Source organism: Wolffia australiana, chromosome 18, assembly GCF_029677425.1.
Source record: "Wolffia australiana isolate 7733 chromosome 18, ASM2967742v1".
NCBI classification, from domain to species: domain Eukaryota; kingdom Viridiplantae; phylum Streptophyta; class Magnoliopsida; order Alismatales; family Araceae; genus Wolffia; species Wolffia australiana.
Window position 1 is genome coordinate 1,541,782 of NC_135852.1, and position 26,610 is coordinate 1,568,391.

Sequence of the window (26,610 nt, forward strand, 5' to 3'; positions counted from 1 at the left end):
AAGAGAGAGAGCCCTAGAGAGAGAAAGGGAGAGAATAAGAGCACTAGAGCGATAGAGGGCAAGCAAGTGCGAGAAAGATAAAGGGAGAAACGAGAGCACTTGAGAGAGAGTGAGAACGAGAAAGAGAGAACAAGCAAGAGAGAGAAAGGGAGAAACGAGAGCACTTGAGAGAGAGTGAGAACGAGAAAGAGAGAGAACAAGCGAGAGAGAGAGAGAGGGCACGAGAGAGAGAGAGAGAGAGAGAGTTATAGAGAGAAAGGGAGAGAGCAAGAGAGAGAGAGAGAAAGGGAGAAAGAGAAAGGGAGGAAGCAAGCATGAGAGAGAACGCGAGAGAGAACGAGAGAGAGAGAGGAAGCAAGAGAGAGAGAGATTACAGAGAGAGAGGGAGAATGGCAGAGAGCGAGGTAGCATTGTTTTTCCCTCAATTGTTTGATTTTGTATGAACTCTTCGAACAAATGTTCAATTGAACACAAACGAACAAACTAAATCGATCAAATAACTTGTTCAAACTCAATCAAACTTTTTGTTCTATCAAAAGATTCAAACTATTCGGAACGAACCTCCAATTGATTCTTCAAGTCATCCGAATCCCGATCGCTATACTCTAATACCAGGAGCATTTTAATTATATTATTATAAATTTGCATTCAATTAGATTAAAAGTTGACACAAGTCGCTTTAAACTAAACTGTGAAGCCCTACAAATCCCTTGGTTAGTTATTCATATTTGAATGAATAGTAAATGTATAAATGTATTTATCTATTATCCAATTTATGGAGTGGGATATCACTCAGATCCCAGTGTAAATTATTAATTTCCAAAATATTTATCCCCTTCCTCTTAGTATCCAAATCACCTGAGGATTTCCCTACACAGGCATTTATTCATGCATTAATTTATTTAGACCCCCAAAATATGCACAAGGTTGATGTAAATCAGTTGACCTTTTTCTTTACAAACAAAATTATCTAAGAAAACCCATCAAATAGCAGCCTAACTTCATTGATAAGGTCGATTTTCTGTTTACAAAAAAAATCAACCGAATAAACTATAGACTAGCAGATAATATAAATTCTCAATTTCTAATATCAACCCTCTGAATGTCCATCATACCCGATGTGATGCCTGTTTAGATAAATCTTCAGCTCGTCGGGGAAATGCTGTTGACGTTGAGGCAACTTATCGACAAACATATAATTAAATGTGTTGACTATTGTTCCTCACCCAGCTAAAGAATGATTTCAGCAGGACGATGCTGATCCATAAAACCTTAATCTGAATCATCAAATGTGATCTTCGTCGACTTTGGAGCGTCCATCCCGATTTCTCTGAAGTGGGCTCCGTACAACTTGGACTCCTGAATCGAAAATTTATATTTTATCACAGGAAGAATTAATAAAATTTCACAGCCCATAAACGAAATAAAATTACTCTAAATTCATTGTTGAGAAACAAATGAAAATTTAAAATTCACTTCGCATCAAAAGAAAAAAATCCTAAAAATACACGTCATATAAAAGATATTGAGCCGCTATAATTTCAGTTAAATAAGATAGAGAATCACTAGTAACTGAAAATTCACAGCCGATAATAAAAATGTGAATTACCAAAATTCAGTCTACAAAAGAGAGACTTACTGAAAAGTCACAGCCCATAAAAGAAGAGTTACTGGAAATTCACAGCCCACAAAAGAAAAAGGATTTACTGAAAATTCACAGCCTATAGAGAGAATGCTTTCACAGCCCACAAAAGATGTATAATTACTGAAATCCACAGCCATAAACAATATGAAATTACTAAAAATTCAAAAGCAGTCATCAAAAGTACATACACTACGAGGAATATGCAAAACCATGAAGCGTAAATATGCACCTTCTTCTTGACATGGGTACCGAATTTGGTAAGAGATTCAGGTACGATCTGCCCAGCTTCTCTAAGAACATTAACGAGCTCTCCAGCGAGACCCTAAAAACACCAAAAAAGAGTAGATACACTTCAATAATAATAATGATGAATTGAAGAAGTCCAAGTCAAACACCGAACTTCAAGAAAAATATTAACAGTTACCCTGTTTTCCCTAGTAAAGAAAGTGTGCGCAACGCCCTTCTTTCCTGCTCGGCCGGTTCTACCAATTCTGTGTACATAATCCTCGGTAGTGAGAGGATAACTGTAGTTGATCACCACTTCCACGTCAGGGATATCCAGCCCCCGAGAAGCCACATCCGTCGCAATCTGCATGCATTCAGATGCATCACAATATTCAAATGTTTAGAAAATAGTTATAAAACATCGAAGAACGGAGCTTATTTTTATAACTAACCATTAAAGGGCATTTTCCGTTCTTGAACAAGGAAAGAGCCTCTGTACGAGCGTTCTGGGCCTTGTCCCCGTGAACGGAAACCGCCTTCCAGCCTCTGTCACAGTGCAGAGTAAGAACAAAAACGATATTAAATAACATTCCATACGATGATTCTAACAAGCGAATCCAGGTCACCTCCTTTGAAGCATAGTTTCAACCCGGGCTGCTTCCTTCTTGTATAACACAAAGACCAGCACTCTGTTACTGTTCCAAGAATTTTCAAGCTAGAGTTATGAAGTATTTGACTCGTAAAATTAACAAAATACAAGGCCCCCAAAAGTCTGTTATCAGTTCTAATGCGGTGAGAAAAATAAACGGAAAAGACCACTTAGATGCGTGGCATTATGTTGCCGTTCCAAGAATTTTTCAGCAAATCAAGTATTCGACTTAGAAAATATGGAACGGGGGTTGCAACATCAGAAATAACTACAAATGTGAGAAAAATAAAAGGAAAAATACCTCTTAGAAGAGTGGTATTTCTCGAGCAAAGAGAACAGACGCTGATCACGCGCTTGTTCGTCCAAAACCTAAGTAGAGATCATAAATCAAACCAACTATTCATTGTAGCTATCAGATAAGCGAATGGCTATGGCAACATGAACAGAACCTCAACTATCTGCATTACATCATGATTTGCAGCTAAGTCCTCTGAGCCCACGACAACCTGTGTCAGATAAAAAATTAGCAAATTTTTTTTCCTCCTTTCAAGAAAAAGATCCATACTTTAACTGGGTCAGGATCCATGAACTCCTGAGCAAGTTGGTGAACAGCTGAGGGCCACGTGGCACTAAACATGACCATCTGCCGACCTGACAAAGAAGAAAAGCTTTTATCCACACAGTCGGTTCCAAAATCCTTGTGATTTTCAATAACTGATAAGGTAATAAACACAGATAAGAAAGACAAATCGAAACGGAGTTACTGACAGGAGTTAGTTTGGCTTAAAATAGCGCGGACTTCGGGTTCAAATCCCATGTCAAGCATTCTGTCAGCTTCATCAAGAACCTGAAAATAATTTCACACCTGAGTTTCTTCGAGTGGCTGAATTCAAAGAACCAAATATCACAATATCTAATTTTGAATATTAAGTTAAAGAATGAAAATTGGAACAAAGGGTATAAATAATTGAATGAAAGAACATTATAATTGTCAAGCATTATCGAAATCCTAAACACCTTTGACAAAATTCAATTAACTATGGTCATCACATAAAATACAAGAGGTGAATGTGCATGAAAGAAAAGTTCACCTTAAAAAAATTCCTTCTAGAATATCAGGCCACGTCATGTATTTTTTATCTTATAACTACATTTTAATTACACCAGATCTTTAAAAAATGTTTTTTTTCATTTATCCTCTTTACGTTGGAAATGGGCAACATTATAAAAGTAGCCCACATCACACCCTTTATGTTACTCATTCTCCACGGGGAGAATAGGTGACGAAGGCATGGTCCAGTTATATGTAATTTTGGTATTTAAACCAGTCGGACCGAGGATTCAAAAATCCTTTATGTTTGTCTACAATCCTAGATGACAAAAGGGAGGAGCATTTCACAATGATTCCAAAAATTGATAATAACAACGGAGCATTTGAAAATTTTCTTATTCGGAGTTGCACTCACCGCAAATGAGACGTTCTTAAGATCACAAACACCCATTTCAATCAAGTCTTTCAAACGTCCAGGAGTGGCGATGACAATATCCTGAAATAATAGAGAAGCATCATCATGGAAAAGTAGGACAAATTTACAGGGCCGAACTTCATGAATAATGCAAGTCCGGACACTAATTCACACGAGGGAAGTAGATGAATAACAGAGAGACTCAATTTGTACAACAAAGTATCACCAGAAAGATAAAAATCTGGAGTTAATTTAACAGCTACCAGGTTGATGCACTGTTTTCAGTCCACATTGAATTTGTTGAGCACAAAATACCAACAAAACGTTTATTTATTCTGTATTATCGCCATTTACCTCAGAAATAGTGCTAAGATATAATAAAGAATTAAATAGGATAATTCATTAAGATACTTAGCTATTTTAATTAAGCTACAAAAGATAATTGGAATGAAAGCAGGGAAGTGATTTCGAAAATCAAGTTCTTACTACTCCAGACTTCAGTGAGCTGATCTGTGGTCCTTTCGAAGTCCCTCCATATACACAAACAGATTTCACTCCGCAAGAATTACCAGCGTCCAACAAAACATCCGCAATCTGTAATCAAACACAAGCGAGACAGTGATGATGCGTCATGACAACTGAAGAACCATGTAGTAAAAATATACTGATTTCGCACATGAACTTTCAGAACCACCAAGAAATGCAGATTTAAAAAATATGGAAGGATGTTTTCATCACATCTTACCGAGAAATTTTAATACATGAACTTATGAATCAACCATCGCTACATTAGATCGTTTAACCCCCAAAGAGTAAGTAAGAAAATTGTCAAGAAGGATCCAAACCATAATTGATAGTACGGTCTTTAAGTTGAGTTGAAGATGAGAAAGATAAAAGCGTACAAGATTTTGATTTCTTTGAGGATAATCAAAGTTCAGAATTCCAAACCCATATAACAGCCAAAGTCATTTATTTCGTCTCAGCATGGACAGACACATTACATGGAATTATGGTAAAAATACAGAATAATGCTAGGCGCAAGTCATAAAAATAAATGGAGCTAATAATCGCTATTAAAATAAATGGAGCTAATATTTTTTTTTATTTTTTGATCATCTGGCCAACTCGCTCCGCCCGGAGCCCCATTCTCCCCATCACCATAGCTTATCTTCTATGGGAGATTTGGAAGGGGCGAAATTCTTCTCGTTTCGCAGGTACACCCATGCGCGCAGTGGACATCATGCGTCGAGTTCAGCTGTGGCTTCAGCACATCCATCCTCTACTCCCCTCTCGAGTCGGCCGATCAGCACTCGCGTGCACCCTCCTCCGTTCTATTGGCATCCCGGTGACCCCCGCTGCCACCCGCATCCAGTATCGAGTTGTTTATTGGCTCCCGCCACCAATAGGCTATCTTAAACTGAATGTGGATGGGGCGGCGAAAGGGAATCCGGGGCCAGCAGGGGGAGGAGGTATCCTCAGAGACCACACAGGGAGTTTACTTTTTGCCTTTTCTTCTTTTTATGGCATACAAACTAACACAGTAGCCGAGGCCATGGCGATACGTGACCGTCTACTCCTCTGTGAGGAACAAAACCTTAACAATATCGTCGTGGAATCGGACTCACAAATATTGGTTGATATGCTTCGTTCAGGCACATGTTCCCAGTGGCGGCTACATCGCGTGTGGAAAGACATCGTGCGGTGCCGCTCGCGCATAGCGTGCTATCGTCACCAGCTGCGAGAGGGCAACCAGACAGCCGATGCCCTTGCCAACCACGCGGTACATGTCCGCACCCCCTCCTCTCTTTTCCATTCTTGGCAGGTGCTCCCGACCACAGCCCGAGAATGCCATCGGCTCGATCGTCTTGGCATGCCCTCCCTCCGCACACGCCGCCTCCTCGCGAAGCCAAGCCCGCGAGATTGGAGGATTGCGTGGAGTGCTGGCATTCGAGGCGTGGACAGCGGCCGCCTCGACTAGAGCGTCACCGGGCACTACTTCGAGCACACTTGACGACGGAGAAGACACCCCGAATAGAGCGTCACCAGCTACTACATCGACATCGCAGAGCAGCTCCGGAGGGACGGAGGCGCACACACTTCCTCGCGCGGTATCACTCATGTATCTTTTCTTTTCCCTAAATATGGGCGTGGACGAGTGGGATCCGAGTGTAATTGGGATATATATACTCGTTCCACGCCTATAAACATTGAAAAACACTACATCTTATAAATAAAAACCTCCCGGGTGGCGTCCAGGGCACGGCTGGATCGGACTACGGGCACAGCCCTCGGGTTGGCCGTACCCGGCACCATGTTTTTTGCCAATAATAAAAAAATATACATATTGTTTTTTGAAGAAATATAAACGCTATAAAAATATTGGAGGAAGACACTGAAACATAATTAAAATGTGAATAAACTTGAAGCAAGTGAAAAATTTTATCACTGCCGTCTCCACTAAAAAAAACGCACCTCACACAGGCATGAGCACGTCGGAAGAGAAACTCGTCATCAGAAAATTATATCTTTCCCCATACATTTTAAAAATCAATCAATAGGATACAAATGCCATATATCTCTTTCCCCATCACAAGGAGAGATGGAGATAAAAATAAATTATTATCTTAAATATCAACTGATGTATGGCAACTGAAGTATGGCATTTGTATCAACTGATGCATGACAAAGAATGAAGGCGATTTAATCTAAGCCTGCGACATGACTTTTACATAAGATAAATAAACAAATGACATAAAAGTGTATCAGTTATTAAACTAGAACACAAAACCCAAGAGACGTCATAAGTATCCTCAAATGGATTAATTCATATGTTAATACAAAGAGCAGACCGCACTCACAGCTATCCGCCACAAAGCAAGGAGGTACCCACATTCAAATCGTCTCATATTTCATACATTAATGACGAAAACCTTCAAAAAATGCTTCATCAAAGATAAGCCAAATCGATGATTCTTTTAGGACGAAGAAAATATCACTGTGTTGACAAGACAATCTAAAGACTAGAATAACCAAACTTTGAAATTTAATGGAATGAATCGCACTACATTAAGTAGAAGGCTTGAGTAGCGTTTCCCTGTTGAACTTTCTCCATGTAGGAATGATCAAAATAAAATCGTGTCAATACACAGAAAGATGATGCTTTGGCAGATAAGAGGAAAGAATATGGAGAAACACACTCATTGGCAGTCGATTGAGGGATAATTTTCTCATGATAATGCTCAAGAATCGAAAATCAATTTGACACGAATTTGGGACCAGACTGACGTGCAAAAGTTATTCACCATTGACCATATCAGTCTCTTGACAGACATCAGATATCATCCTACCCAAAGAAACATTGATTCATTGGTTTGAGAAATACTTTCTTTTAATAATGCTCGAGAATCGGAAAAAAATTGACAAAAATTCGGGATCAGACTGACGTGCAAAAGTTATTCACCATGGACCATATCAGTTTCTTGACGGACATCAAATATCATCATTCCCACAAAAACATTGATTCATTGGTTTGAGAAATACTTTCTTTTAATAATGCTCGAGAATCGGAAAAAAAAATTGACAAAACTTCGGGATCAGACTGACGTGCAAAAGTTATTCACCATAGACCATATCAGTCTCTTGACGGACATCAAATATCATCATTCCCACAAAAACATTGATTCATTGGTTTGAGAAATACTTTCTAATAATAATGCTCGAGAATTGGAAAAAAAATTGACACAAATTCGGGATCAGACTGACGTGCAAAAGTTATTCACCATTGACCATATCAGTCTCTTGACAGACATCAGATATCATCATTCCCACAAAAAAATTGATTCATTGGTTTGAGAAATACTTTCTCATAACAATGCTCGAGAATCGGAAAACAATTTGACACAAATTCGGGATCAGACTGACGTGCAAAAGTTATTCACCGTTGACCATATCAGTCTCTTGATAGACATCAGATATCTTCATTCCCACAAAAACATTGATTCATTGGTTTGAGAAATACTTTCTTATAACAATGCTCGAGAATCGGAAAACAATTTGACACGAATTTGGGATCAGACTGACGTGCAAAAATTATTCACCATTGACCATATCAATCTCTTGATAGCCATTAGATATCATCCTTCCCAAAAAACATAGTTCCAATGGTTAGAGAAAAACGTTCTCAAAATAGTGCTGAGAATCTGAAATCAATTTGATAGAATATGGGACAAGACTGATCAGCAAAAACCATTCAGCATAGATCACATCAATCTCTTCGCAGACCAAATATCATAGACCAAATACTTAGATTGACCAGTGATTTACGATCATTTCTCTCGTGATAAGGCTCTACAATTGAAATTTAAGGCTGTGAAATTGAATCGGATCGACGGGCAAGGACAAGTTAGAATAGATAATAATGATCTCGTCCTTCCCCCCAAATATCTGAACTATTTAATAAACGCAGCCGAACCAATAGAGCAATGATTTTATGAAAACAGATGAATAATAAATAAGATGTACAGCACGGCGAGCCTCACTGGTATTTTAGACTCATAAGACCAAACTATCTAGAAGGGATAACAATACTTGCGATTCGGCCACTAAAACACAGTGCTCAAAAGAAAGAAAATAACAAGCATACGTACGAGAAACTTGAAATTTTCCTGCGAACGGAGTCAATAATAATGACTAAGTTCTACAACTCTATGAATGCCGAATGTTCAATAAAATATTCAAAGAACACCCTTCAGTTGAGGAGAGATCCAGAAAACAAACCAATGAAATATTCTATAGGGATTAAGACATCATCGCATGCGAACAAGGATATGCTCGCCACACAAAAACTTCAAAAAAAGTAGTGAGAAGAAAAATAAATGGCATCCGGCGGAATGGATAATCAATTGACCTGTTGCGCTAACTCCCGCGTAGGTGACAACACCAGACACCTAGGAACTGCTTTCTTCAGCTTTTCCGCTTTCTTCTTGTTTAATATGTGCATGAGCGCAGGAACACCAAACCCCAGAGTTTTACCTAGAACAAATTCAGGTAAAAATTGGGTCAAATTTTCCGCAGCCAAAGAGATAATTCCGACAAGTCCGAGCAAAAAATTCACCAGACCCAGTTGCCGCAATCCCCACAAAATCCCTGCCGTCCAACAAAAAAGGCCACGCATTTGCCTGAATAGGCGAAGGCTTACTGAATTTCTTACAACACACGAGCACGTTCTCAGGAAGCCCAGAATCAGAAAACGCCTGCAACGCAGAGTATCGAGAATCCTCGGAATTCTTCCCAGACACGGAAACGCCCTTCCAGAGAGCGTCATCCTCGATCAAACCCTTCGTCTTCGTCTTAATTTCCGCGCCATCGTTTTCCGCACCGTTTTCTTCCCCGATTTTCCTCTTCTTCTTCTTCTTCTTCTCGGATTCCGCCACGGCGTGGCCGTTGGACAGGGTCTCCTCGCTCTTCTTGCTCTTCTTCTTCCTCTTCTTCCTCTTCTTCTCGCCTTGATTCTCCATTGCCGCTGGATCCAAGCTTTGGCCCATCGCTGGAGATCGAAGGCGACGACGAAGACGAAGAGAAGGGTTTTAGGGTTTAACGGCGGGTTTCTCTTTCTACTGATTCTCTAATTTAACCGCCCTTCATGTTGCTTGAAATTACAAGTATAGCGCGCGGACGGGACGGATTTTCGTCCCGTGACGGAAAATTCGTCCCGTTCGCGAGATTGGACGGCAAGCAGGACGGAATTTCGTCCCGGGACTAAAAAACCGTCCCGTCTGAAAGTCTTGCCAAGTGGCATTGTTTAATCAATTCCTTTACATTTTGCATCAAAGTCACTGCTTTTTATTTACATATGTCACTCTGCTTTCTCTCTCCTCCATATTTACCTAAAAAACTAAGAAAAATCCATATTAAAAGTATATTCAAATTTTAAAACATGTTTTTTTTCTTCTGGGACGTGGGACAGGACGGTTTCTCTCTGGACGGGGCGAAACTGGCAAAGTCAGTCGGGACGCGGATGATTTTTTTCTTCAATGGACGAATCCCTGGACAGGACGGTTTGGACAAAGTTGAAATATCCGGAGGTCAGACGGGACGAACTTCGTCCCGTCCCGTCCATCGTCCACGTCCGGGACAATCCAGAAAAATAATTATAAAATTACCATATATGGTTTTAAGTATCATATACTAGTTTGGCTTAAACTGTTAGAGACATATTTTTGCATAAGAAAATAATTAAGAATATTGGCAAGAATCACGGGGTCGGGTACGACTGGCCCCAGGGTCGTGCTCGAGGCCGATCCAGTCTTGCAGTGGACATCACGGAAGTTGATTTTATATGTGTAAAATTTCAGTGTTCGATAGGTTGCAGGCGTGGAGCGTAAATATCCTAGTTTACATACTGACCTAGTCAAGACCTATTTAGCTCTTTTATTTTTTATTTATTTTCACAAAACCCATTATCCAGGTAATTAAATAAAAATTAACTTGTCATTGGTTTTGGGTCAAAGGTCTGAGAGTGTCTAATCCAACCACTTTGTTTTTTACATAATAATGGGGAAACTTTTTCAAATATCCAATAACTCTCCAACTTTCTATATTCTCGGTTAAATTTAACAGTGTGATCCATATGTTAGGTGAACTCTGTGCAACTAACAGTTAAACAAGATGAAGCACTTGACACGCCATAAACTATAGTTATAGTCGAATACATGTAGCCACTTATGGTTGATATGAAACCCACTCCTCTAATTAATGTTCTCATAGGTATGACAGACAAGCATTAGGGGATATGTGAATCAGGGCACTGTTGTCATTAAGACTTGGGTCAATCTAAGTAATAAATATTTTTAGCGAATCTATTAATTTATACAAATGAGTGAAAATCTCTTTAATTATTGACCTGCACCATATTTTCAATATGATGATGGTAAAAAATCGACATTTTGGAAGCCCTTTATGCTTTTTGGTGCAAATAAAGAATGCCCAGGTAGGACCATACTATATGACAGCGTAGCGTAGTACGTGACAATATAGGATATTTTATGAATTCTTTTTTGAAGAAAAAGTGGAAAGATCACACAAATCGGCGATCAACCCAAAATTAATACTAATTATGATTGTGGAAGTACATGACCAACCGGTCTGGTCCCCTTTTCCATCTTTCACTTCCAACTAAACTCAGTGAAAAGTGGAAAGATCACACAAAATCGGAGATCAACACAAAATTAATAATAATTATGTTTGTGAAAGTAAACAACCTACCGGCCTGGTCCCTCTTTCCATCCTTCACTTCACTGACTAAACGAGTAGGATAATTAATGATAGTATCATATATCATAGGATACAATATACATTTATATTACCAAGTAAGAGGATGAACTGAAGGGTTTATTCTGAACTTTTAACCCCAACTTGATTTCATTAAAATAAATGCATACAAATCGACGAATTGCACAAGAAATGAGAGTGGGAGATGGACTTAGATCTTTCAAACTATGTGATAAACACGTTACAAAGAAAGAGGCTACCTAAGGAGGATAAGGGTCTCTTCTGAAAATGAAACCCAGGACAAAGAAGAATGAATAGATACAAAAATATAAAGAGAGAGAGAGAGAGAAACAAGGGGAAAGAGAAGGAAACGGAGAGGATAAGAGTGAGAAAGAAAGATGAAGAGAGGATAAGAGAATGACGGTGAGAGAACGGAGTATGAGAATGAAATAAAGAAAGAGACAGAACAAGAGAGAGAAAGAGAGAGAAAAGAGAGAGAAAGACAATGAATGAGAGTGGGAGTGAGGGAGAGGAGAGGATGAAAGAAATAGAGAGAGAAAGACAATGAATGAGAGTGGGAGGGAGAGAGAGGAGAGGATGAAAGAAATAGAGAGGGGGACAGAATTATAATGAGAGAGAGGATGAGAGAAATAGAGGGAGGGACAGAAGTATAACGAAGAGAGAGAGAATGAGGGTGAGAATAAGAGTAAGAGAGAGGAAGAGAGAGAGTAAGAGTAAGAGAGAGGAAGAGAGAGAGAGAGAGAGAGAGAGAGAGAGAGAATGAGGGTGAGAGTAAGAGTAAGAAAGAGAGAGAGAGAGAGAGAGAATGAGGGTGAGAGTAAGAGTAAGAAAGAGGGAGAGAGAGAGAGAGAGAGAGAGAATGAGGGTGAGAGTAAGAGTAAGAGTAAGAGTAAGAGAGAGGAAGAGAGAGAGAGAGAATGAGGGTGAGAGTAAGAGTAAGAGAGAGAGAGAGAATGAGGGTGAGAGTAAGAGTACGAGAGATCGAGTTAGAGAGGTTGCACAAAGGGAGAGGAGCTGAGATCGGTGCTATAGAAGGAGTCATCTGGGGGGAAGGCCTGGTCCTTCTCATCCTCCCACTTGATTACCTCGCGTATGTACTTGAACGCCTCGTCAACAGTGGTCGGGTCCCTCGCCCGGGCTTGCCAGACGAACAGCTTCCGCCCCGTCAACGCTGTGTAGAGCTCCTTAAACCGCATCGCCACGTAGAAGTAGGCCTGGTGCGCCGGTGACCCGCCGTCTCCCCCACGTACCGGCCTGAACCCGGCGAGCCAGTCGCACGCCGACAACGGCGTTTCTGCAATCTTCTTCTCGAACGTGTCGAACTTGTTCAGCACCAGCACAAACGGGGTCTCACGGAAAGCTGGGTGCCTGCTCAGCGATGTCACAGATGAGATATCAAACAAAACATTTCACGAGAACGAGAGAGTAGCAGAGTAGAGAGAGAGAGGATATGCAACTAAAGAGAGTTGATGAGAGAGAGAGAGAGCAGAGAGATACTATGGGCTGATGAGAGGGGTAATTGTGCATGAGAGAGTATTGTATAGTGCACAACCGTCCAGGACAGGACGAAGGACGGGAAAGACGAAGATCATCCCGTCCTATGTCCCAATTTTTAGAGGTTCGTCTGAATCGTCCCGTCCAGAGTTCGTTCCGTCCCAAATATTTTCGTCCATGTCCCATCCCGTCTGGAGACCGTTCCGTCCAAGACATTCCCGTCTTATTCAATGTCTGGGATGAAGTAGTCGCTGAATTGACAAGTGGTACAGCACATGTCGGCCAGCTGGAGCTCTCAGGCTCCTACTTGACTCCCACGAGAGGCAGAGACCGTTCCGTCCACTGTCCAAGGCCCCGGACAGGATAGTTATTTCTCCATGGACAAAAAAAATAATCCCATCCGAAGACCAGCAAACAATTCTACGTCTGGTCATTTGTCCGAACTCGCAGACGGGACAATTTTTTCGTCCATAGACGAAATAACCGTCCTGTCCAGGTCCATGCACTATACGAGAGAGAGGACGTGACAGAATGAGAAAGAGGGAGGATAGGAGACAAAATGGATAAGAAAGAGGGTATGAGCAAATAAGGAAGAGAGAGAGAGAGAGAGAACAGGCGTATGAGAGGGAAAATATATGAGAGAATGAGAAAATGAGAAAGAGATAGAGAGAGAGAGGTACCTGACAGTGCTCTCGAAGAGCTCCTTGCTGTGGATCATCTTGTTCTTCAAAGGGGAGTTGTGGGCACTGCCGGTGAGCCCCCATTGATCGTAGTCGCTGAGGGAGACACAGAAGATGACCACACGAACGTCCTCGAACATCTCCACCCACTTGCACCCCTCACTTATCCCCTTTGCACTCACCCGTATCAGCTGGTATCTAGAGAGAGAGATGAACTGTGATAAATAAGCATCCAAAGGACGAGGGGATAACGTTTCACCTATGTGCCATATGATGAACATGAATGAACATGCAAGCATGACAGTTTGCAAAAAATCACATGTGATAATGACGATAATGATGAAGTTGGGCACATGTAGCATGCAATGGTTAATGCAAGAAGAGGGGGGGGGGGGATGGGGGGGATGTGAAGCCACAAAGAGAAATGAATGATGATAAACATGCAAACATGAATGCATATGATGCATGCAAGCATGATCATTCACAAATATCAGGTATGATGAGGACGTTGATGCTGATAATGATAATGATGATGAAGCTGTGCACGTGCATCTGACAAAGCTTAATGCAAGAGAGACCTGGTGGGAGGTTGCGACGCCATCTCGGAATTGCTGCCACGGAAAGGTTCAGACATTGGGCTGCGGTCTTCGAGAGAGAAGTCAATGAAAGCCAAGCCATTTCCTTGCGTCAATCCCTCCGCGTACAGAATATCCCTGTTTGAGGGCTCGTACTCATTACTTGAGATCTCAATAACCTGCAAAAAAAATTGACAGGTGATTTGATAAAGATAACTTCAATCAATTTCAAGCTCCATTTTTATAAAGATAAGTTAGAACAATCTTGGAAGGAAAAAACATCAACTCGGGCAATTAAGGGGACCGGCAAACTGGAAATGAGAAAAAAAATCTTTACTAAACTTCCGCTCCAATCCAGACAAGAAAATGGAAAAGGTTCGCTTACTCACTCGACTCAACAATTATTCAGCGACAAAAAAATTAAAAATATAAAACATAAAATAAAAGTTTAAAATGAGATATTCAAAAGAAAGCTAGAAATAAGAGCGACATATTATAAAAAATGGGTATCAGTACAAGGACAGTTTTTTTTAAGAAATAAATAAAGCGTAAAGATAAAGTTAATGTTAAAATGTGAAAAATAAATGGTTAAAATTAACTTGTAATTTTAAAAAAAATTCTGTCGCCTCTATCCTGACAAGAAAATTACAAAATAAGGCATAATGAAGAAAATGCGCTTACTCACACGACTCAAGAAGTATTCCGCAACATCTGGAAGAAAATAAAGCTCCTTTCTCCGCTTGTATGTTTCTTGTATGGCAGGATCTTTCCAGATTTCATCAACCAAGGGAGCATACTCGCGTGTTGCCGCAGGGAAGAACGCGTCCAAGTTCCCCATGGCAATTATGTCCAGAAGCAGGTCAGAGAATTGTTTCAACCTCGCATTGATAGAATACACACTTCTTTGCTGTCCGCCACCTGGTATAAAACAAAGTGTAAGACTCAAATGAACGTTTGTTGTCTTCCGCTCACCTGGTATTCACTGAATAGCCAACCTGGGTTCATTTAATAATTGACATGCGCTATCTTAAAGGAAAGACAAGCGGTGGCATTCATTTGCCATCTAAAAAGTGATTCGCGTTTGGTTCATTTTTTTTCTAATTCCGGAAAGATAAGTTAAATAAAAAGCATCCCCAGCGACCCACATCATGACGCCCAGATATAACGCTTGCTCTTCATCATAATGGGTGAAGACATCAGGCAATAAAACTTACGACTAGGGTTGATGGACGATGACGCATTAGTTATCAATTCATCATTAAATTTCATCGTCATCATCTTCATCCATGGGCGGCTTTGACAAAAGACGATGAGAAATTCAATTGATGGAATTTTTTGAAGCGATGCTTGCTCTATCTTAGCTTGGATGACGATGACAAAGAGTTGGAAAATCTAGGACAATGATGATGAAAATTTCTTAACCAACCAATAGATGACGATGCTGATGATGACAGCAGCCATTGGGAGCCTGATGATGATAACAATGGTGAAAACACGATTGAATGCTCTATCTTAGGTTGGAAACCGATGGATGATGACACTTGGAAATCTGATGACAATAACGACTGATCATAAACCAATTGGATAGAGTAAATGATGACAATGGCTCATAGAAACCGGATAAAGATAACGGTGTTGATTCCCCATGAAGGAGACCGTGATCAGGATGGCTGTTGGAAACCAGATGATGATGATGATGCATTTTCATCATCATTGTTGACGCCAAACCTTATAGGCAAATAAAGGGAAGTCGGAGGTTTTTTTGAATATTTCACCTTCTCCGCCAAGCTGATCAGGCTGATGAAGAGCAATCCGAGCGTTATCTTCTTCCTCAAAGCGTTCTCGTCCCTCGAGCAAAATACTGAGATACTTGTAGATGTTGCTCTGAATCATCAGTTTAATGTTTTGTCTTTCGTCAAATGTGAACTTGTTCCCGTATAAAAACACTGCCTGTTGTCGGTAGCAAGTAAAATAACGCAGTCAATTTCTTTGCCAGCGTCCTTAAAGTATCTTTTCTATCGTGGCATTTCACGATATAAAAATACATTTCACGGCATCAAACATATAAAAATACAAACTAACAGTATGATACTGGTTGGGATCCTATCTAATTGTAACGTGATTTAGGGAAGTAAGAAAAGATCCCAGATTTAGGATCAATGAGGAAAAGAGGAAAGGAAAGATAGGCTGGCAGTAAGATCGTCGCCAAGAAACGAGAGATAGAGAGAGAGTTGGACACTGCCAAGATAAAACTTTCAAATGATTAATGTAGGCCTCCTAAAACGGAGGGCTACTGTTATGATCCTCATGTACATCTAACGAAATCAAGAAATGGGACAAGAGAGAGAAAGGAAGACGGGAAAGATGGAAGAGATAATACAGAAGAAGAGAGAGAGAGAGATGAGAACCTAAAAGAACTTCCCAATCGGAATTTCTTGCCCTCACAACAGCCAGATACAGCTACTCATGCATTCAAACCACAAATTGATCATTTATCAAAAAGGAGTGTCAAATGAACTTACAAGGGGGTAGACATGGTTGTTCTGTTCTGTTCTGTTTGTTTTAAACAAACAAAAAACTCGCAGAAAAGAACCGCACACTTCCTTGTTCTTTGTTCTGTTCTTTTTTTTTCAAAAACGAACAAAATTCGCACATTCGCACAAATTCGTATATTCGCACAAATTCGCACATTTGCACAAAACTAGAACAAAATTCGCACAACGCGAACAAAAGAACCGCACACGGGTCCGTGCGATGTTCTGTTCGAATTTGTTTTTGTTCTGTTCGGAAAAACGAATAGAACGAACAATTCGCACAAATTCACACAAAAATAACAGAACGACCATGTCTAAAAGGGGATATGTATTACCCTAAGATTTTTAAAAATCTATTATTTTTTCCACCCAAGGCTCAGTAGTTGACTGAGCCTTGTTTGTTGACTGGTTTTCTGTTATGAGTCATTATCAGAATTCAAACGGCTAAAGGTATTTAGAGGTAAACATACATGAAAAGGGTAACGGACCAAAATTCCCGAGGAAGGGTTGGGGGATCGTATCACTATCTAATATCGAACAAAATGTAACAAAATATCAATTATGGTTTTACATACATCCAAACTTTATCCATCTTGAATTAAACAAAATGATCATGAAAAAAAGGAATGCAAGAAATTTGCAGAAATACCTGCTTAAAGATTGTACTCGTTCCTGCACCTTGGGAGCCCATTAACAGGAGTTTTTGAATTCTTTTTGGCTCCAAATATTCAGGGACAGGTCTCGCAGAATAAGAATAGATTTCCTCTCCTTTTTGGGCATGAGAATGAGGTACAGGTAGAGACAACAGCGAGCAAATCAAACGTGTAGTAGCCTGTGAAAAAAGGTGGCAAGTGATTTCCTTGTTTGCCGTGTTTTAAAGCCAAAAGTAGATTAAAAAGAGAAATTTTCACCTTTTCCCATATTTTCCCCTTTATATTGTTCTGCCCCTCCTCTTCGTATCGACCATCATCATAAACCCAGAAATGTGTATCTCGTGGGCACTGAACCCTTGCAAACTGAAAACATCATGTGCGATATAATCATTCTCTTATTTCGAAAAGAAAAACCAGTTTACAACATTAGGGAAGATAAGGGTACATACAAGCTAAAAGGAAAATCAGCATCAAGGAATCAAAAGATGGATGTTTTATAACCCAACAGCTCGTCTTGATAAGAAATAAAGAAAGAGAATGAAACAAAGCAAACGATTATAAAGAGGAGTTTTCCAGAAGTACCTTCAACACCCTCAGTTCGGTCTTTGTGATCTCCCTGCCATTAATGAAAACTTCCGTATTACCACGACTCGCGTCTGGGCCTAATCTTCCCCCGAAATTTAGGTTTGAACTTATGATTCTACAAGGTTTCTCCCCCTCCTGTAGTGCTCACGTTAATATTTTGAAAAAAAGATAAGATATAATCATTTTTTGAATGGAGCAAAGATCCAAGAGTGTGAAGCTCTACTTGCCTTTCCCCAAAGACCAGAATCCTTGTCATACCAGTAGCTCCCCGGCTTCAGTTTCTTCGGAGGTAAGGAGCAACTCAACAAATCCGCCATCTCTTCCGGTCTTAAAGGAAGCCCATTAACGATGACCTGCTCCGGCCGCAGCTGATTGGTCGAGCACTCCTTCTCAGCCTTCATAATCTGTCTGATTTCAAGTGGGTTGAGCAAATGCGACAAGATCCTCGAAGATTTCCCAAGTCTCGATCTCTTGGACTCGTCAATCGGCTGCCCAATGCAAATCACACACTTTCTCCCTTCTGGCATCGACCCCATTGCTCTCAACACACACAAAGCGCAGTACTTTGCACCGCAAACCAAGCAACTCTCCTTTCTCTCCCACTTTCTCTTCCCACATCTGAAGCACTCCCTCTTCATTCTCTCCTTCTTGATCCCCTCAGCGCAACGAGGAGAAGCCGTTGCAGCATCCCTCTCTGATTTTTCAGCAAAAGTAACGTGGGTTTTCCTTGTATTGTTCTCGGCCTGCAAGAATTGCCCATCCGCAGAGCTACGAGCAGACCCAGCGGAGTCCGAAGAGAACTCCCCGTTTTGAAGAACTGAAGCCACAGATCCCGAGCTCCCGGATACAGTAGCACAGTGGAAAGGGAATTCAGACGCGGCCACCGGCTGAACTTCTGCGATCTCCTCCGGGGCATGAATATCGACTAGGTTTGAATCCACGGGGTCGACGCTCGGCGGTTCGCAGGCAACTGGCGGTCCCTCGTACTCCATCGCGAAGGAGTAATCGAGATTGTCAGGCAGCGCGCTCCTCGTTTCCCTTTCACTCATTTCCGACGATCAAATCGCATGAGCAGAGCTCCAGAAAACCTCGATCTGAGGAGAAAATCCTTATTTCAAAGAGATTTGAACAGTTTCGTCACAGTAAGACATCTTCCTGGACGAGGAACAGCAACGAGCTACAGAAGAAGGGGAATTAAACGACAGAAAAAAGCGAAACAAAAAACAGGAAGAAGCACTGCTCGGAGAGATTCTCACCGCGCGAATTCATGCGATTTCTTCGCGATTACCGCCATTGAAAACGGAGTTTGGAAGGATCGATCGGCCGGGAGAGAAGAACTATCAGCCCGGCTTCCCGCTGTTTATACCCTCCACGAAGCGGTACGCTGTTCCTCCGGAAGAAGCGCGTATCCGGTGCCCTATCCCTCCCTCACGGGAACACGATAGAGGCGGTTCATCCGGTCAACTGATGCGGTCAGAGAGGTGGGTCCCTCTGGATTCAGCCGATGGACGGTGCAGAAGAGATGGGGATGGATGGACGGCTGAGATGGCTCGTTTGGTCGTTGGGGTACGAGGGGGGAGTGGTGCGAGGCGATGTGCACGGGTCTGGTGCGCGTGATGAAGCTGAGTAGTGGCACGTGGGGTCACGTGGCAAGGGAGGGCGGGGTTATCATAAAGAGAGTTTGACGTTGGAAGAGACCCGTCCGTACGACGTTGATGGAGATCCACGTCATCCAACGACTGTGACACCATCCTCTCTCTCTCTCTCTCTCTCTCTCTCTCTCTCTCTCTCTCTCTCTCTATATATATATATATCTTGGTCTTTCCCACTCTCTCCCTCTTTCTCCCACAGTCCCTCTTTCTCTCTCTCTAACCACTCTCACTCTCTCTTTCTGTTACGTTCTTCCACACTCACCCTTTTTCTCTATTTCTCTCTCTCTCTCCACGTAGGCAAAGGCAGACGTCATCTGTCAGGCCACACGTCCCAGCGACGGTGACGAAATTCTTGGCCTGTGATGGTGACTAAATTCTTGGCCCGCGACAGTGATGAAATATCCGCGATAGTGACGTGACAGTGACGGAGGTCCTCGGATGGTTGCCGTGACAAGACGGACGTCATGGATGACGTCAGTGACAAATTTGTAAAAACATTGAAAATTTGTAAAAAAAAACCTTAAAAAAATTATCTCTTAAGAGAGAGATAGAACTGAGCTTTGAACTTTCCTCAGACGAGTGACAGTGATGTTGTCCGATGACGGGACGACACGCGAGATGACGCATGACGGGAATGTGATGAATTTTTTCAAAAACCTGGGACATGTGATGGGACTCAGACGTGGCGACATACTCATCACATCCCCTTCAGACAACATTCGTCATCCGTCTCGTCACGTCCGGGCCGTCACGTCTCGGACGTGCAATTCCCTACTCTCATGTTCAGTCGTTCTCGCTATTTCTCTCTCCTGTACTCACTGTTTCTCTCTCTATCTCTCTCTCCCACCCACTCACACACACACTCTCTCTCCCACACACTCTCCCTTTCTCTCCCACACTCTCTCTCTTTCTCTCTCCAACTCTTCTCCCTTTAGCTCTCTCTCGCCTGCACTTGCACACACTCTCTTTCTCTCTTTCCCAAGTTCACTTTTTCTTTCTATTTCTCTCTCCCACGCTCGCTCTCTCTCACTCACACCCACACACACTATCTTTCTCTCTCACCCCTGCTCTTCTCCCTCTCTCCCTCCCACACTCGCACACTCTCTTTCTACCTCTCCAGCTCTTCTCCCTCTCTCTCTCACCCACACACTCTCTTTCTCTCTCTCTCCCACCCCTCTCTCTGTCTCACTTCCTATCCCTCCATCCCTTTTCTCTCTCCATCTCATCTCTTGGATCTCTCTTCCTCTCTCTCTCCTTCATTTCATGTCTCTCCCTCCCCTTTTTCTTTCCAATTCATCTCTCTCTATCTCTCTATCTTTCTTTCTCTCCCTCTCTGTGCCCCATGGAGTATTGTCACACGGTCAAATCCCGAGCTAGCTCTCTTGCTCGAATTTGGCGTGTGCCGGCCTGAATGTTTAGGGCAAAACACTGAGCACCCTTGACCTCTTATAGCGGAAGCTTATCAATTGCTTAAGATCGCATAGAAGGGGTTAGAGGAGATGGTGGGGACCCAGCCCCGTCAGGGAATGGGGTCATTGCATTAATATCATAAAATAGTACATCATCATTGGTATCATTACATGGGGGAAGACTGTTGAGTTCTAGAGGCTTAGATCTGGATGAACAAATCAAAACGATGCGCAGCGAAAGACTCTTTGTGAATCGAACGTCATCGACAAAAACATTAAAACAAAGTACCTTTTCACAGATCGCATCCGTGATTTCTTCGATCCCGGAGCGAGACGAATCGAGTTGCTCAAGTGTGCATCCTCTAGACGTATCCACGCGGTCCTCGGCGTGTCGAATCTCCTCCTTCTCGTTGACAAGCCCCGTTCTTTCTCCTTCGGCGTCGTTACGTCATTCCAATCACATCAGGGATGGAGAGGGGTTGTGGGGAGAGTGGAGAACAATTCTGGCCTGGGTGAATTTCGTTCAGGGCCTTCTCCTATTTATACTAAGTGGGTATTTTTCATAAAAACCCCCAAAACTTAAGTATATCTTCCAACGTCCAAAAGACCATTTGCGTGTGACCCTCTAGGCCCATGTATCAGTCTAGTTAACGACTCCAGCGGTCCAATAACCTTTATTAGACTTCCAAATTAATTAACTATATCATCATATAGATTAATTAACGTCGGATCGATTTAACCCAATCGATAGGTCGAGACTCCGACACGTGGGGTGTCAAGCTACACCTCGTGTCCTATAAGATACAAAGGAGTGTGTATCGACTCACTCATGGAACCTGTTCATCATCAGTTACCGTGTATGTATAATCCCTCATCCACTTGACGCTCCTTGGACGACTTAGGGTATGGTCAACTGTCAAACCCTAATCGATCATCCGAGTTAGTACTGATGCATTCGGAAATCATCAGAAAACTCTTCTTTGATATTTTACTGCCTTGGCCAAGGACTTCGTTGCATCGTCTTCCTTGAGCTTTCACCTCTTATACCGAGGGTGGACGATCCCATCTTGACCACTCAGTCGCCTTCGTGTACTTCTTGATGCACCCGAACTAAGACCGTTTAGAATCCCATGATTAGAGACTTGTTGGCCATAGCCAAAGTACAACCGTCCGTCCACAAGACGTCTTTGGCGTCTCAGGTCTAAGGACCACTTACACAATCGTGACGTGAATCAACCTGATTGACAGTTTGGTATAATACCATTCAGGGATTCGTACGGATCAATTCAGTGAACTCTTTCCACTAAAGAGCACCCACTATCTATCCTTAGTGTCGCCACACTAATGGCTACGGGACCGGCCATACTCATCATATGAGTGAGGCTAGATAGTGCTATTTTATCTGGATACTTCGATATCCTTCTCGCGTATCCTTCGAATAGGAATGTTTAGAACACATGCTTAAAGAGTGGTGATCTCCACATTATGATCTCATCATAATTCACTAAGTCCGATCATGTATTCATGGACTTCATTCTACGCATCACACGTGCACTATAACGAACATGTTCTATTAATGAATATGGAACGAGATGTGAAATGTGTGATTGGCTTGCCGGCCACATATATTTCCATCAAAGACGATGGGTGATACAAGGAACAAGACTAGGGGCTTCGCGTTGGGGTAGTGCCTCCGCGCCGCCTCAAGGTCGCCGCTCCGCGCGCGCGCCCACTCTACCGCTACTCAAGTGCGCCGGGCCGCACACCGCGCACCCGCGGGCATGGCGATCACACACGCCACCCCTGCCTTGCCGATCACACATGCCACTGACAACTGTGTCAACACCCTCGCGTGCAGTTTACACGACACCACCGCATTCGACGGCCCGAGCTGAGCGCTGCGTGGCCAACACTACCCGCGGGAGCGCTACGCGCCCTTTGTGTCGTCTCGGCGCTCAGTACGCCACATGCCTTAGTCTCTTGGCTGGGAATGCCGTTTAGTTAGGAGCCTAACAAATATTGATAGAATATTTATGCGACATAAGTATTGATATAACACATCTCTGAAATGTATGTACTTGGATCTTTGAGATATTTGACTTTGAATGAAGATGTAGGCTAGGACCTCTATATGGACCCCACATAATGAAGAATATTATGTGTGCGTCAAGCCAATCACACCACTATGTTTATTTAAGTTCATTGAATAAAATTTTATGTTCATTATTAATCTAGTGTGATGTTTATAATGAAGTCCATGAATATGTGCAATGACATAGTGAATTATGATGAAATCATAATATAGTGTTCACTAATTTTTAAACATGTATTCTAACTATTCCTATATGATGGATAGTTGAAAGGTACATCAAATTATCCAGATATAAGAGCACTAGGTGATCATACTTATATAATAAGTATAGTTTATCCTACGTCTATTAATGTGGAGACACTAAGGACAAATAATGGGTACTCTTTGGAAAAAGAGTTCAGTGAATTGATTCGTATGAATCCTTGAATATCATTATATCTAATCGTCAATCAGGTTGATTCATGTAACAGTTGTATAAGTGATCCACTGACATGAGACACCAAGGACATCTCATAAATGGAAGACTACATCATGAGATTCAAACAAGTCATGGCTCGGATGTAGTAAGAAGCTCTTGGAGACGATCAAGTAGTCAAGATGGGATCGTCCGCCCTCGGTATAAGAGGAGATTGACTCCATGATGATGATGTAGAAAATTCTTGGCCAGGGTAGTGAAGAATTGGAGAAGGATTTCTCCAATTATCCCTGTTACGCATCATTACTAATCGAATGAAGGATAAGGGTTCAACGATAAACCATACCCTAAGTTGTTTGAGAGTCTCGTGCGGATGATGGATTTTACAAGATAATCGACGGCGGTAAAGGTTCCATGAGAGAGTTCAACACTACTCGGTATCTTCTACAACAAGAGGTGTAGCTTGGCACCCCACGGGCTAGAAACTTAACCTATCGATTGGGTTAAATCGATCATTAGTTAATTAATCTATATGTTGATATAGTTAATTAATAAGGTTGGCCAATAATTATTTTTGGGCCACTAAAGTTATTAACTAGAACGGTACATGGGCCTAGAGGATCACACACATAAGGTCATAAGGGCATTGGTAAATATATTTTACCTTTTAGGATTTTTTAGAAAAACTTATAAGTAAAATATAAATAGAGAAGGGGCACTCATTTCAAGCACCTAGCGAACCAGATTAGAGAGCCCATCCCTTTCTCCTCTCTCTTCTCCACTCATATAAGGAGATGGTCTTCATTGTGAGAAGATATTTTAGAATTGTAAGAAGAGTTCAAGAAGAAGACGTAGAGATCTAAGTGTCGAGTGATCGCGTAGATACTTCTAGAGGCCGAACGCATCAACGGCTTCAGAACAATTTCAGAGTGACAAAGTCAAGGGTGGAACAATCAACATGCTTTTGCATCCATAGAATTGTGTTTTCTATGGACGAACCAAGGCACAATACCCAACACACAAGGCATATCAAATTACAAAACTACCCATCATACTATTTACAACTGACTTCTGACTTCACATATTTTCACCCATATTACAGTGAATAATACATTACACTCAATGTTTAGAATATAACCATGAATAAATATTGATATGTGGCATATAATTCCCAATAGTTTACCATCATGGGAAACACACATATAATAAGACAAACAGTTTTACATCATTGCCTTTATTAGCTCAAAGTTAGGTATTATAACATGAGGCCTATCCCACAATCTTGTCCGCAGTCAATTGAATATAGACCAATATAGTCAACTAAAAAAATAAATATATTCAATTTAGAGTATATAACTGCATTTGGTACATTTTTATGAAGCTAAGCCAAAATATTCACGTGTATTCACTGGACAAATGGCATAGTGATAACTTGCAAATTAACATGATTAATTAATGAATTTTATATTATATTTATGTGTTTTAATGACTATATTTCCATGTTATCATATTAAAATAAAGATAGATCATTTAACCTTTCATTTTATTATTAATTCTGATTTTTTATCATTTTTTATGGAATTTAACTTCATTTCAGTGAAGAAATATTTTTTACAGGGTTTTAAATACTTGGCTAAAGGTTGGTAAGTGTTTCCATGATTTTTCTGGAATTTTCCATATTTTTATATAATTTTTTGACCATTATATAGCTAAGAAATGATTTTTACATATTTAAATAACACATATATTATTTATTTGGCATTTATAATATATTTAAATATTTACTAAGGAGTATCCACGTCATTCGCCCGGGCGAATAAATGGATATATTTATTTAAATAAGAATAAAGAGAGAGAGAGAGAGAATGAGTGGTTATTATTATATAATAAATAGAGAGAAGAGAGAGAGAAGAATAGTCAACATAAGCGCCTATGATTTAAAATATATAAAAGAGAGAAGAGAGAGAGAAGAATAGTCAACATAAGTGGCTATGATTTAAAATATTTAAAGAGAGAAGAGAGAGAAGAATAGCGGCTTATGATTTAAAATAAAAGAGAGAAGAATGGTCAAAGATTACGGCTAAGAGAATAAAAAAAAATATTTTTTTTTAAAAAAGACCTTTTGTCCTTTTCTTTTGTTTTTATTATTTCAGGGTGACGTGGAGAATTCCTAGCCGTTCAAATGACAAAATCACTTGCCAATGATTGCGGGCGGACGACGCTCACAACAACGTGTCAGGGCGTGATCCGAGAAAGCGGAAAACGAGAAATAATCATGCTAGCCAATCAAAACGCGCCATTTCCAAGCTTATTGGAGGAGAGATAAATAAATCCAACGGCTCAGATTTTTTCTCACTAAAACCTTGATATCTTGAGATCTACATGTCCGATTGGGCTGAAATTTTGAGGGTAGGTTCATCTTTTCCCCCTCTACAATCCAGACGGTTGGATCTTTAAATGGAGGTCTGGAAAAGGGCGAAAATCACTTTTGGAGGCTCTCCCCAAGCAATTGGGCAGGAAGGACACAGGAGGCATTCTGGAAGTCGTCAGATCTGGATCTCTTTATCAAATTTGTAAGTTTCTGAATTGTATTTGATCATCTTCTAGAACGATTCGAAAACGCCTTGGCATGGGCGAAATGTACATGCCCTAGATTCATGTTTTGAATGCATCAGCACTTCTTTTTGATTTGGATTCGAGATCTGACTTTTGATAATTAATTCTTAATCATTTTAGGACATTTCTGCTTCATTACATTTTTAATTTAGGGTCGAAATTGGGGCTTTCCCCAATTTCTTCACTTTCTCTCTCTAGGTTAATTTGATTTGTTTCTCTCTCTAGATTTTGGTTTTTATTGTTTAGGAATTTAATTTAATATATAAAAAACCCAAAAATAAAATTTGAACCGAAAATTCATCCATTTTGAACTCCAATTCAAAAATCACTTTCTTGATTATTAAATTCCCAATTTTAATTCTGAAAATTATTATAAATTTTATTAAATTGGGAAATTAATAATTTATATTTTTATGAGCTTAAAATAATAATAATATTCTTATCTGGAATTATCTGACCGAAATCAAAATTAAGTTTTACTTAATTTTGATTATTTTAAGAATATTACTTAATATTAATTGAATTAAATATTGCAAAATTCAAAATTACTTGACTTGATTCATAAAAATTGTTTGAAAATTCATAATTGTTGCCTCCTTGCGGATCGACCCTTTGCTTGCTCTATATTCT

General features: G+C 40.8%; 2 protein-coding genes and 6 non-coding genes across 8 annotated transcripts; all 8 read right to left on the bottom strand.

The window, feature by feature from the left end:
- Positions 1–966: 966 nt before the first annotated feature.
- STRS1 (DEA(D/H)-box RNA helicase family protein) lies at positions 967–9,570 on the bottom strand. The gene is made up of 13 exons (XM_078589787.1): positions 9,099–9,570; positions 8,892–9,016; positions 4,472–4,579; positions 3,986–4,066; positions 3,288–3,366; positions 3,085–3,170; positions 2,969–3,025; positions 2,821–2,888; positions 2,497–2,565; positions 2,323–2,416; positions 2,070–2,234; positions 1,875–1,967; positions 967–1,359 (listed from the first exon to the last, which is right to left on the bottom strand). The coding sequence occupies exons 1-13, from the start codon at positions 9,526–9,528 to the stop codon at positions 1,273–1,275; spliced, it is 1,542 nt and encodes a 513-aa protein (XP_078445913.1). The 5' UTR covers positions 9,529–9,570; the 3' UTR covers positions 967–1,272.
- Positions 7,254–7,337, bottom strand: LOC144715394 (small nucleolar RNA Z122). The gene has a single exon (XR_013584622.1). It is a non-coding gene; the product is annotated as a small nucleolar RNA Z122 (small nucleolar RNA).
- LOC144715390 (small nucleolar RNA Z122) lies at positions 7,412–7,495 on the bottom strand. Its single transcript, XR_013584619.1, has one exon. It is a non-coding gene; the product is annotated as a small nucleolar RNA Z122 (small nucleolar RNA).
- LOC144715389 (small nucleolar RNA Z122) lies at positions 7,572–7,655 on the bottom strand. Its single transcript, XR_013584617.1, has one exon. It is a non-coding gene; the product is annotated as a small nucleolar RNA Z122 (small nucleolar RNA).
- On the bottom strand, positions 7,731–7,814 carry LOC144715392 (small nucleolar RNA Z122). Its single transcript, XR_013584620.1, has one exon. It is a non-coding gene; the product is annotated as a small nucleolar RNA Z122 (small nucleolar RNA).
- On the bottom strand, positions 7,890–7,973 carry LOC144715393 (small nucleolar RNA Z122). The gene has a single exon (XR_013584621.1). It is a non-coding gene; the product is annotated as a small nucleolar RNA Z122 (small nucleolar RNA).
- Positions 8,049–8,132, bottom strand: LOC144715388 (small nucleolar RNA Z122). The gene has a single exon (XR_013584616.1). It is a non-coding gene; the product is annotated as a small nucleolar RNA Z122 (small nucleolar RNA).
- A 1,883-nt stretch (positions 9,571–11,453) lies between the features above and the next one.
- Positions 11,454–19,193, bottom strand: XLG3 (extra-large GTP-binding protein 3). The gene is made up of 10 exons (XM_078589552.1): positions 19,053–19,193; positions 18,024–18,973; positions 17,794–17,931; positions 17,470–17,574; positions 17,208–17,390; positions 15,800–15,974; positions 14,710–14,942; positions 14,028–14,203; positions 13,450–13,647; positions 11,454–12,643 (listed from the first exon to the last, which is right to left on the bottom strand). Exons 2-10 carry the CDS (start codon positions 18,843–18,845, stop codon positions 12,262–12,264), a joined length of 2,412 nt encoding a protein of 803 aa, XP_078445678.1. The 5' UTR covers positions 18,846–18,973; positions 19,053–19,193; the 3' UTR covers positions 11,454–12,261.
- Between the last annotated feature and the right edge of the window lie 7,417 nt (positions 19,194–26,610).